General features: G+C 40.8%; 2 protein-coding genes across 5 annotated transcripts; both read right to left on the bottom strand.

Annotated features, from left to right (window-relative positions):
- Positions 1-541: 541 nt before the first annotated feature.
- Positions 542-3,340, bottom strand: LOC114942747 (uncharacterized). Of its 4 annotated transcripts, none has more exons than XM_029318178.2 (6): positions 3,233-3,336; positions 2,837-2,972; positions 2,536-2,760; positions 2,244-2,415; positions 2,059-2,165; positions 542-1,659 (listed from the first exon to the last, which is right to left on the bottom strand). In XM_029318178.2, the coding sequence occupies exons 1-6, from the start codon at positions 3,260-3,262 to the stop codon at positions 1,406-1,408; spliced, it is 924 nt and encodes a 307-aa protein (XP_029174011.1). In that variant the 5' UTR covers positions 3,263-3,336; the 3' UTR covers positions 542-1,405. The 4 variants fall into 4 exon arrangements, with proteins under 4 accessions (XP_029174011.1, XP_029174012.1, XP_029174010.1 ...); XM_029318179.2 differs by having other exon boundaries at positions 2,080-2,165; XM_029318177.2 differs by having other exon boundaries at positions 2,035-2,165; positions 3,233-3,334.
- A 2,658-nt stretch (positions 3,341-5,998) lies between these two features.
- LOC114942721 (uncharacterized) lies at positions 5,999-11,302 on the bottom strand. The gene has a single exon (XM_085483701.1). It carries the CDS (start codon positions 11,300-11,302, stop codon positions 5,999-6,001), a length of 5,304 nt encoding a protein of 1,767 aa, XP_085339827.1.
- Between the last annotated feature and the right edge of the window lie 1,335 nt (positions 11,303-12,637).

Below are 12,637 nucleotides of genomic sequence, written 5' to 3'. Positions count from 1 at the left end.
TTTCAGATTTCTGGCAGCTGGTGATTCCATGTCTTCAATGACATATCAATATTTAGTAGGCTTGACGACTGTAAGCAATATTATTGCTACAACATGCAAGATTATTTGGGAACATTTGTGTCCTTTGGTTCTTCCACCTCAGTTATTCGAAGATGACTGGCGGAGCATCGCAGAAGATTTTGAAGATATATGGGACTTTCCACATTGCATTGGAGCAATCGATGGAAAGCATGTAACCATTCAAGTAAGTAATACTTGTATTATAATTCTTTTCAGGCATTATTCAAATATTAAAAACTATCGGGAAATAAATAGAAAAAACAATACGAGCAGACTCCAATTTTCTTGCAGTATGTGAAAAATATATAATAATCTTTGTGTAATTTCAGTGTCCGGATAATGCTGGCTCCAATTTCTACAACTATAAAAACAGTCATAGCATTGTGCTATTAGCTATTTGTGATGCCAATTATATTTTCCGGTTCGTCGATATTGGTGCGTATGGCAGGCGAAGTGATGGAGGCATTTTTCGTGAAAGCCGATTCGGTCAACAACTTAATGCAGGTCAAATGAATATCCCAAAATCGGACAGTTTTTACAAAGGAGGCCCGTCTTTGCCTTACTGCATTGTCGGGGATGAAGCCTTTCCATTGAAATCATATTTGCTAAGGCCATACTCTGGCAAAAATAACTTGTCCGCCGAACAGCACATCTTCAATTATAGACTCAGTAGAGCCAGACGAGTGATAGAGAATTGTTTCGGAATACTTGCTAGCCAATGGCGAGTTTATCGAAAACCGATCATTAGTAGTGTGGAAACTGCTATGAAGATCGTACAAGGTACAATCTGCATTCATAACTGGCTCCGCAAGAGTGATATCGAGAAGAACAATTATATTCCACCAGGTATGTTGGATAAAGAAACGGCTGTGGGTGATCACATACGAGGTTCGTGGAGGACGATTATGGAAGATGGTTGTGCATTTGTGGACATCTCCAAATGTAGTACAAATACAAGTACTCGGGGTGCCATGCTCATTAGAGATGAATTTTGTAAATATTTTAATAATGAAGGCTCAGTAGCATGGCAAAATGATAAATGATACATTAGCATATTATTTCGTTTTATTTATAATATTATACTAGACATCACAGATATAATCATTATTTGTATACTACACATGCAAAGGAAATAAATCACACCTTTTAATCATGCAAACTAATTCTTTAAAACTTCTTTTTCCTACTTTCCCAGATAATCATAACTTTAATGTTTCTTGGTATCCCGGTCCAGTTGAGTAATAACTATTTGAATAAATACGCTTCGGCTTTATTGCACTAACAAAATCAGTCTCGTTTTATTACTATACGTATACATATATTATTCATATTATTATATTTTACGTTATATTATTGTTGTTGCCGAATTGTCGTTACGCAATAATTCAGCACGTAAGAGCTCGTGAATTTTCAACATTATTGCGCGTCTGCGGACTGATGACAACTCTCGTAGCTGGCAGGCAATCATCGAAGTAAAATTGTCAACTTCGTCAAGAACAGGAGGAGTTGGCAAAGGTGGTCGTGGAGTCTGCAAGGCCTCTGCTATCTGCTTCATCAAGTCTTCTTCGCGCTCAGTACTTTTTCGTTTTCTTTTCATTCCTGAAAATGAAAGAATGACTTTTACATAATAATACATTTTGTATTATTGGACAAAATTGATGTAGCTAGCTGTAATAGTACTACAAGTGAGATATTCAATTTGTACAATTTTCCTACAATATATATATATGTGTGTCGGTTGATAATTAATGTGGAATTTTGAATATAATGCGGGGTCTACGATGCAGTCGTTACAATGTTACGACGCTGTGACGGATCAATCAAAGAAGAGAATATATGATTTTTTTTCTCTGATTGGTCCGTTGCAGCGTCGTATTGTCATAACGACTACATTGTAGACTCTGCAAAAGTTTTATTTTATTATTGCATATTCTTCTTATTATTCTCTTTCTGTTTTTAAATTTATTTACTTGCCCGTACAGCTTATGAACGAAATACTTTTTGATGCATCAATCGCACCGTTGACTTCTACGACGTCCACACTTTGGATTTCCGTGTCATCATTGCTAGTGTCTTCCTCACGACTCATCATATTTGAAACTGTCCTGAAATACAATAAAATGAAATAATATCAATATTAACTGTTTTTAGTATTGCAGTGAATGCTTTTGTGAAATACTAACTCTTTTTCCAAAGAAGTGTCACGTAAGAAAGACAACAATTCGTAATGTTGCCACTTTCTGCGAGATGGTTTACTTCCTGATCCACTTGGCAACTTTTCAAGAGAGATTATTTTCATGTAACGATCCCTTAAGTTCTTCCATTTTTTTTTTACCTCATCGACAGAACATTCGCCTGTAATAATAAAATCGTACTGTTATATCACTTTAATTCTATTGAGTTTTCTTTAACTACTCTCTTTCTCTCTCTCTCTCTCTCTCTCTCTCACATACACACACAAATATATATACGTACCATTCGTCGCATTAGCCACTTGCTTCCAAAGTTGTTGTACAGTTTGCCTGTCACGTTTTGTTATACTCAGTTTTTGATTCCATAACAGTTCTCGTGCCGACACTTCTGTAATGATAAGTTCTTCCAGGTTTTCCACTGGGCACGGCTCTTGTGTCGGAAGAGGCGATTCTATTACAATCTGCTCTGCTCCATTAATCGCACTTCGGCGCACAATGCTTCCATCTTCTACAAGATATTTAAATTTTTACATTCGCTCAAATAGTATTATATCGGTCACTTTCACCTTTTATATTTTACTTACCACATTTGGGATATAAATACAAGCTATTCACATCAAAAACAATCTCTGAATAATTTGCAAAACATTCATGGGACCATGTTTCTTCATCCTCAAGGTCCCCAAGAATTATTTCGCATAATCCGCATGTGTATACTTTCTGCCATAAAAAAAAAATCAATTATATCACCCGATGTGTCATTCTAAAGTTCGGTTCCAAGTCATAAATGTTTATAAGAATTGAAATAGATTCGTACGCACATGTTACGGTACGTTTTTCTCTTCCGAAACGACCAAAACATACACTTAACCTCCAATCTTGAATTATGCACAATCATATATATTACCTTCGCGATTGTTTTCTTAATATTTTTTTATATTAAACTTATATTATATTTGGATATAATAACATACACTAACCTTTGGAATCTCCACATTTACTCCTGCCATCGTTTCAATTTTATTTTGAAATGTGCACAAATAACCACTCCCGCGTTGCCGCAAGTGAAGTTGGATTATTCCAACTTCACTTGCGGCAACGCAGGAGTGATTCAGAAGCCCCTAGATCTAGTTCTTTCTGAACTGCCGCGCGCGGCAACTTGCCGCGTCCATCAGTAGGCACCTTTATTCCTTTCGTTCTCTTCTAGAAGGCGCGTGATTCAAATCGGATCATAGGTTCCGTCACCTCTTATCAACACGTGTGCTCCTGATACTTTGTCGGTCTCTCGGCAGCGCACCCTTTCTCCAATTCTCTCATTGTGTTTTCCGCGCGAAGGACGGAAGTAATTAACCTATCTTCCGGGTATGCATCCACGATTTTCCATGAAGAACGATAGAATATATATATATATATTGTAAGTATTCCAGAATTTATATTAACTCTCTCTTGTCAAAGGGAGTAATTATGTGCTAACTGAATGAAATCTATGTTGAATTCATGTATTTTTTATGTCCACTTTTGATTTTCGACACATGTATATACTATCTTTACTTCAATTTCTCAGTAATATATAGGTATATATACTTATATAATTTGCGAATTAATCTTTTTATAAACTTGTAGACTAATTATGATTGTCACGTTACATTCTTTGAATTTCAAGAAATTTATTTTTTTCCTGTATATCTGACTTTTAATGCAAAATATACAAGTGTGTTTTCGTTATTGATCAACTCATGCAGATAAATCTTACTTCTGTCTTTCTTTAAACATGGATGTTGAAGAAAGACAGAAGTGAGATTTATCTGAGTTTTGATGTAAATGGAAAGCGCATCTAATATATCGATTATATCAATTTATTTGCAACATATATACATATAAATATATATAATAAACTTATTATTTACAATTTACATATATAAAAAATCTATTTGTTATGAACTTATTATTCGAAAATGTATATGAATTAATTTTTCTCACTTGTTAATATTTGCATTGACATTTCACGAGCGAAATAAAGCGGAATAAAATTATAATTTTTCAAATCATTATTCTTGTGTTGTAAAATATTGTAGTTTTATAATATAAACAGATGTTTGCGCGTACGCTCGATTGCTGACGTTGAACGCTCACGCACGAAGCTACGGATCCTGACAATCGGGTTGTAAATCCGATCGTCGATATCCGTCTCGTGTATAGATTGCACAGGAAGATTCAAAGTGGACTGTATCTTAAGGAGGGTGGACGCGCTCCGATTGGTGCGCAGGATGGGTAACGATTTAAGCCACGTGCCGAATCGAGAACCAGAATACGGAATTATATGCACAAATTACACAAAAACAATCCATTTATTAACTAAATTTGTCCGAGAGTCACAATGTACATAAACGCAAATTAATTTGAAACCTTTACATAAAATCTTTATCTATTAACGAATAAAATAGTCACCGCGAAAACACGTACGACGTGGTTGTTAAGCAGTCCGAAATGTCTCACTATATGGTATCTAGCATGTGTTGCATGGACACCACCGAAAAACTATTTGTTGCATAACAATTGCTAGTTACGATGAACACGCTCGAAACTCGTGTATCGAATCGTTCGAAATCTCACATTAAGATTTCGTACACGTTGCCGATTGCGGCGAATGCGATATTAAATCGCGAACCGAAATGTTTCAATTAACATGAAGAATCACTGATCACATAAATATTACAGTGCGTTGAGCACCACGGGCTCGAAGGGATGAAAAAAAGGAACGCAAACACAATCACGACATCAGGTATCAGTCCCAGATGACTGATCACGTGATCTGCGCGCTCCAACTCACGTGATCTACGCGTGCCAAGCGAACACGCGCGAGCCTCATGTATACAATTATTACGTTCGTGGAAACAATCGGACTTCGGCACCTTGATATTTCACCATTGCGTGAATTCTGGTCCCAAATCACTGAATTCCGCTTCGTTAACAATGTTTTGAGCGCAAATTTTATGTCGCGTATATAACGGCGCACCTTGTTGCTACCGTTAATTAGCGAATGTCAAAGTGAACGTATTTCACATCTCACTTATCACTGAATCACAGCAGAATATCAATCTGATTATTTTTTTTATTAATCAAACGAACTACGAATAATTAGAATCGCGACGGAAAACCCACATGTGACTAATCGCAAAGCCGTGCCAGGAGCGAAAGCCCAGGTTCGATGACGAGGCAGTTCATCCCCGATCGATTCGATAATCGAACGCTTGAAGCGCGGCGTGTAGGTTCAGTGCGTGCTGCCCCGGGCCGGATTAACTCAAAAATTCTAGAATTTCAAATTATCGACCTACTTCTTCATTCTCTTTGAACAAATAATAAAGTTCTTGACCTGGGGTCAACTTACTTCTGAACATACCGCCCGCCTCGAAATAAAGATTTCGAAATGTCTTACAGTAACTAAAGAACTTACCCCAGGTTTGGGTTTTTTTTTGTTACATAAAGAAAAAAAAAGAAAAAATAAAACGTTAATCGCTTAATGATTTTTCGAGTGAGATTCAGTGATTACATATTGAACAATAACAGGCATTTGGTTGCTTACATGATTGAATAACAATATTAAGACATAGATTCTTACTAAACTTACATTAACGCGACGCGAGTGGTCTTGAGTAGTCAAGGATATTGAGCGCCGCCCGCCTTAACTAACTACGAAGGACTTGACTTGTCCTAATTATGCGAACGATTGAGACGCTGCATGCGCATTATGGAGTTGGGTTTTCCGCAGTACCTGTCTTACGTTCCGACAGTTGATCGATTAAGTTAATATCGATAGGTAGTAGGCACAATTTAGTTACTGGTCGCTTGTATTCGGACGTCGCTGTTTTAACTGAGACGACTCGAGTTAACCCGTCAGAGCCCGGATGACAATGAATAACTCGCCCTAATTCCCATTTACACGGTGGGAGAAGGGGGTTTTGAATCAAAACCATTGAGCCAACCTGAATCGGAGGCGTTTCTCGACGCCACTTTGATCTTTGTTGAAGAGTATTGACATAATCTGACTGCCACTGCTTCCAAAAACGCTCCGTAATCTGTCTGAGTAATTGCCATCGCGACAATCTGTTTTCGTTCAATTGTAGAACGGAAGGTTCCGGATTCGTAGTAATGGCAGTCCCAATCAAAAGGTGACCTGGGGTCAGGAACTCGTAGTCATCTGGAGTATCATTGAGTGGAGAAAGCGGCCTTGAGTTGAGGATAGCCTCAATTTTGCACAACACTGTTGTGAACTCCTCAAATGTCAATGCGTGTGAGCTTACAATTCGACGAAGGTGGTGTTTGACACTCTTCACTCCTGCCTCCCATAGTCCTCCAAAATGAGGAGCATGAGGCGGGATGAAACTCCAAGTGATCCTATCTGTTGCGATTAAATTGAGAAAATCCGTATTGCGTTGAGCATCCCGATACGCGCGGGATAGCTCTTTATCGGCTCCTGTGAATGTTGTACCGTTATCCGAATACATAACTGCTGGCAAGCCTCGTCTGGCGCAAAATCGTTGAAATGCGTTCAAAAATGCTGGCGTTGAATAATCGCTGACCAACTCGAGATGAATGGCTCGAGTTGCCAAACATATGAAAACGGCTATGTAAGCCTTTCGTGAGGTGATTCCTCGACCAGCAGAGGCTCGAATGAGCACTGGACCGGCATAATCGATGCCGCTGTGCAAAAACGCCCTCGTTGGCGTTGAGACTCGAGTTGATGGGAGTTGACCCATTAACTGATTGGCTACCTGAGCTCTTTCTCGCGTGCATCGAACGCACCTGTAGATAACTGATTTAACTAAAGGCCTAGATTTTATAATCCAAAATTCTTGGCGAATTTTAGACAGGGTAGACTGAAGACCGGCGTGCAGCGAGGCTATGTGCGTGTAGCGAATGAGCATTGTAGTAATTGGATGATCAGCTAGTAGAACTGGATGTTTGGATTGAAATGGTAGATGAGAATGCTCCAATCTTCCGCCAACGCGGAGTAGACCATTTGCGTCTAGGAATGGATTTAATGATATCAGAGCGCTGTTTCTTGATAACCTCTTGTTTGACTTGAGTAAGTAAAGTTCTTGCTTGAACACCTCTGCTTGAATCATATGCAACCAAAAGTTACGAGACTGCATGTACTCAAATGCTGTAATGGCGTGGGACCGGACGTGATCTTTGTGATCTGCCGCGTGCTTCCGTTGACATTTGTTTATGAATCGGTATATATATGCAGTGACGCGTATCAATTTTGGCCACCATGAATACCGTGCAGCAAGACTCCAGTCTTCACGAGTACTGTTTTGATGAGCTTCACATGCCTTCAGTTCCAACTGAGTTTCGTGGTGCTCTGATAGAATTTGATGAGGCCACTCATCAGAATGAAGATGCAACCATGACGGCCCATGCCACCATAGGTTGATGGATATCAAATCTCGGCCGAGTAATCCGCGCGAAGCACAGTCTGCGGGGTTTTCACTGGTGTTTACGTGATGCCAACTACCGGTTGGTAATCGTGTCTGAATTTCGGCTACTCTATGAGCTACGAAAGTTTTCCAATTTGAGGGGTGCTTCTTGAGCCATGCGAGAACTACAGTGGAGTCTGTCCAACAATAAATCGCAATGTCGCTTAAATGAAGTGACTGCTTGATAAAGTCAATCAAGCGAACTAGCAGAACGGCAGCAGAAAGTTCGAGGCGAGGAACCGTCATTGGTTTAAGAGACGCGACTTTAGATCGCCCAGCAATGAGCGAGACCGTAATTTTCCCAGAGGAGGATGTCACGCGTAAAAACACCACTGCTGCATAAGCGATTGTGGATGCGTCCGCGAACCCGTGTAATTCCACAGTTGCCGTTCCGGACTCAAAACCTGTCCAGCGACTCAGTTGAATCTTTCGTAGATAGGGTAATGACTCGTAGATAGACTTCCAGGATGATAAGATTTCGTCCGGAATAATGTCGTCCCATCCGATACGGTGTCGCCATAATTGCTGCATGAGAGTTTTCGCCTTTAAAATCGCAGGTGTGACCCACCCGAGCGGGTCGAATAATCTTGCTATTGTTGATAGAATTGCTCGTTTGGTGTTAGGAACAGTTTCAGATAATGTAATTTGAAACTGAAAGCAGTCATGTTTCGGGTTCCAGACAATACCGAGGATTTTTAGACTGTCATCAGTCTCCAAATTTTTTGCGTAAGCCAATCCATGATTGTCAGGCTGAATATCTGAAAGCAATTCTGAGTGGTTACTGGCCCATTTCCGGAGATCGAAACCACCACGGTTCAGCAAATTACAAAGTTGAGTGCGAGCTTGCTTTAACAGTGTGATATCGTCTGCACCAAATAATACATCATCGACGTAGATGTTTTCTCTTAGGATGGGAGAGGCTAACGGAAATGAATCTCCCTCGTCACAGTTCAATTGTTGGATTACTCGAAGAGCAAGAAACGGTGCTGACGCAGTGCCGTAAGTAACGGTAAGGAGTTGATATTCCTGTATAGTTGAGTTGTGGTCGACCCACAGTATCCGTTGGTAGTCTCTATCTCTAGGATCGATTAATATTTGGCGATACATTTTAGCGATGTCCGCAGAATATACATATTTATATTGCCTCCAGCGCAATATAACTGCTTGTAGATCGGACTGCAATTTTGGGCCGGTGTACATGTGAAAGTTGAGAGACGTTCCATTGGATGTGAGGCAGGAGGCGTCGAACACGACTCTTAAACGGGTTGTCGAACTTGTCTCCTTGATGACTGGATGATGAGGTATATAGGTCGCTTGAACATTATTTGAATGCAAAGGAGCGACTTGCTTCATATGATTTAATTGCTCATATTCGCGCATGAAGTCCAAATATTCTTGTGCAAGTGTGGGTTGACGAGCAAATTTACGAATTAGCGACGAAAGTCGGCGTTCAGCTATGCTGCGAGAGTCGCCTATTTTAATAGGCGGGCCCTCTTTAAAAGGGAGTCGCACGACATATCTGCCATCTGCTGTTCTAGTATGCGTGCGTTGAAAGTGATCCTCGCATTGTTTATCTTCTATGGACGCATGAACATGTTGAGGAGTTTCTTCAACCTCCCAAAACTTACATAATTGCCGTTCCAAGGAGCAGCAGTGAGCAACTGCATGATACCTTTGTTGTGAACTGGGTAATGGTGAGCCTTGAGGTTGGGCTCCGACATGCGATGAAACCAAAGTAGAGCCGACTACATGGGTGTTTTGTATGACATGATTAGGGATTGACGTAGGTCCAGATAGAATCCACCCGAAATGCGATTGTATAGCGTCTGGTTGACCTATGGGTCCATTGCGTATATTGACAAGAACCTTGCTATACAAATCAGCTCCAATAATGAGGTCAATAGGAGTTGATCCAGTCGGATCGTCATCCGCTAAGGTCAAGTTGGAGATGTGTTTCCAGTCACGTAATGACGAAGCGTGTCTGGGAGCATACTTCGTCAATGCTCTCATGATGTAAGCTACCGTGGTGAAGGTTGGCTCAGGTTTATCGCGAGGCGAAATATTAATTAACGCGGCAGATCGGCATGTACCGGTATCTGCACAGCTAATCCCCGAAGTTGAAGTAAATGTTTGCATACGAGGTAAGCGTAAAATTTGCGCTACGCGTTCCGTAAGAAATGTGAGTTCTGAACCACCGTCAAGTAAGGCTCTGACAGTTAAGGAACGTCCAGAAAGCGAATGTATTTTCACCGTTGCCGTAGACAACACCACAGGAGTCGGTGATGTAGTTAACGTGACCGCTGAAAGCGCTGTGACATTTGATATATTAGTAACATTCTGCGAACTCGATGACGCAGGAATGCTCGTTGTTTGTTGCAATGAGCCCGAGTCAACGTGGATCATTGTGTGATGCCGCTTGCTACATTTGCGACACGTGAATTTACTCTGACAATTAAGTGCTACGTGCTTATCGCTTAAGCAATTGAAACATCGCTTAAGTTTCTTTATCAATTCGCGTCGTTGATCCGTGCTCATTGAAAGAAATTGTTGACACTTAGAGAGAAAGTGAGATTGTTTACAAATTGGACATGACAAATTAACTGACGCAGTTGCGGTGGCGCTTGTCACTCTCGAATGTGACTTCGTTTTATCGTGTTCGTGAGGATGGAGTTCCTCAAGCGCTATAGCGCGCGAAGATATGAAACGTATCAAGTCTTTGTACGTTGGAGGATTTTCGTTATCGCTACTCTTCAATTTCCACGCTCGACGCGTAGCAGAATCAAACTTTTGTGAAATGAAGTATACTAATATATCGCTTACAATATCCTCTGCTGTACGATCAAGACGTTTCAATGTCGCTAACGCTTGTTCCGTTTTATCTCGCAACTCGTGAAGTTCTGACGCTGATTCGCGAGTCATCTTTGGAAGATGATATAAGGTCGACACATGTACTTCGATCAACCGTCGTTTGTTCTCGAAACGCGTGGTTAACGCTTTCCACGCGACCTTAAAATTTTCGGCGGTTACTTTGATTCCTGATATCGCATCGCGGGCCGGACCTGTCAAACTAGAGATCAAAAAATGCATACGAGTGAAATTTGACAATTCTTTGTTATCTATAATCAACGACTGAAAACGGTCGCGAAAGGTCTCCCAATCCTCGTTTTTTCCAGAAAAAGGCGGTAATTTAATAGGAGGGAGATGCTTTAACGAGAATGACGATGCGTCCATTTGCGCAAAAGAAGTTTCGAGGGATGTATCTCGACTTACGACAGGAACCAGGTCTTCTAGACATTCGTTCATATGATCCAGGGCTGATTGATAGAGATCTTCGTGAAGGTCGAATTGATTCTTCTTGAAATAATTAATTGACCCTTGATCATCCTCTGGAACAAGTTGAAGCAGAATGGTGTGATTGTGCACACCTTGAGTCCATTGAGCTTGTAAAGTCGCAATCCGTGAGCGAACCCTTGCGGCCGTCAAATTAGAACGACCAATCTTTTTGAAATTGTCGAGAGCTCGCGCAATTGAGTGGAAGATAGTTTGCTGATTTGCAAGAGCGTCTTCCATTTTGACACTATAGTTGTTTATGAATATGTCACTAACACGATTGTCTACTTAAACGCGATTACTTGACTGACTGTATCTCGAATCACGCTGCACTTAAATATCACTGGTGTCCTTAATTCAGTGTTCTCGATTCGTCATTACTCTCCCATCCGGCTCGAAGGACCAAAAAATGTTTGCGCGTACGCTCGATTGCTGACGTTGAACGCTCACGCACGAAGCTACGGATCCTGACAATCGGGTTGTAAATCCGATCGTCGATATCCGTCTCGTGTATAGATTGCACAGGAAGATTCAAAGTGGACTGTATCTTAAGGAGGGTGGACGCGCTCCGATTGGTGCGCAGGATGGGTAACGATTTAAGCCACGTGCCGAATCGAGAACCAGAATACGGAATTATATGCACAAATTACACAAAAACAATCCATTTATTAACTAAATTTGTCCGAGAGTCACAATGTACATAAACGCAAATTAATTTGAAACCTTTACATAAAATCTTTATCTATTAACGAATAAAATAGTCACCGCGAAAACACGTACGACGTGGTTGTTAAGCAGTCCGAAATGTCTCACTATATGGTATCTAGCATGTGTTGCATGGACACCACCGAAAAACTATTTGTTGCATAACAATTGCTAGTTACGATGAACACGCTCGAAACTCGTGTATCGAATCGTTCGAAATCTCACATTAAGATTTCGTACACGTTGCCGATTGCGGCGAATGCGATATTAAATCGCGAACCGAAATGTTTCAATTAACATGAAGAATCACTGATCACATAAATATTACAGTGCGTTGAGCACCACGGGCTCGAAGGGATGAAAAAAAGGAACGCAAACACAATCACGACATCAGGTATCAGTCCCAGATGACTGATCACGTGATCTGCGCGCTCCAACTCACGTGATCTACGCGTGCCAAGCGAACACGCGCGAGCCTCATGTATACAATTATTACGTTCGTGGAAACAATCGGACTTCGGCACCTTGATATTTCACCATTGCGTGAATTCTGGTCCCAAATCACTGAATTCCGCTTCGTTAACAATGTTTTGAGCGCAAATTTTATGTCGCGTATATAACGGCGCACCTTGTTGCTACCGTTAATTAGCGAATGTCAAAGTGAACGTATTTCACATCTCACTTATCACTGAATCACAGCAGAATATCAATCTGATTATTTTTTTTATTAATCAAACGAACTACGAACAATTAGAATCGCGACGGAAAACCCACATGTGACTAATCGCAAAGCCGTGCCAGGAGCGAAAGCCCAGGTTCGATGACGAGGCAGTTCATCCCCGATCGATTCGATAATCGAACGCTTGAAGC

The sequence above is a fragment of the Nylanderia fulva genome, unplaced genomic scaffold (assembly GCF_048542155.1).
Source record: "Nylanderia fulva isolate GAGA-0341 unplaced genomic scaffold, ASM4854215v1 Scaffold26, whole genome shotgun sequence".
Lineage (NCBI taxonomy): Eukaryota > Metazoa > Arthropoda > Insecta > Hymenoptera > Formicidae > Nylanderia > Nylanderia fulva.
The sequence above is the reverse complement of the archived record's forward strand: the minus strand, read 5'-3'. Positions and strand labels throughout refer to the sequence as shown.

What these genes read in the sequence shown, in the direction of transcription:
- LOC114942747 (XM_029318177.2), bottom strand. Translation starts at nt 3,262, where the DNA reads ATGGCAGGAGTAAATGTGGAGATTCCAAAG. An exon ending in TAAATGTGGAGATTCCAAAG is followed by an intron (nt 2,973 to 3,232) that starts GTTAGTGTATGT and finishes TTTTTATGGCAG; the next exon opens with AAAGTATACACATGCGGATT. An exon ending in GACACTTCTTTGGAAAAAGA is followed by an intron (nt 2,166 to 2,243) that starts GTTAGTATTTCA and finishes ATTGTATTTCAG; the next exon opens with GACAGTTTCAAATATGATGA.
- LOC114942721 (XM_085483701.1), bottom strand. Translation starts at nt 11,302, where the DNA reads ATGGAAGACGCTCTTGCAAATCAGCAAACTATCTTCCACTCAATTGCG.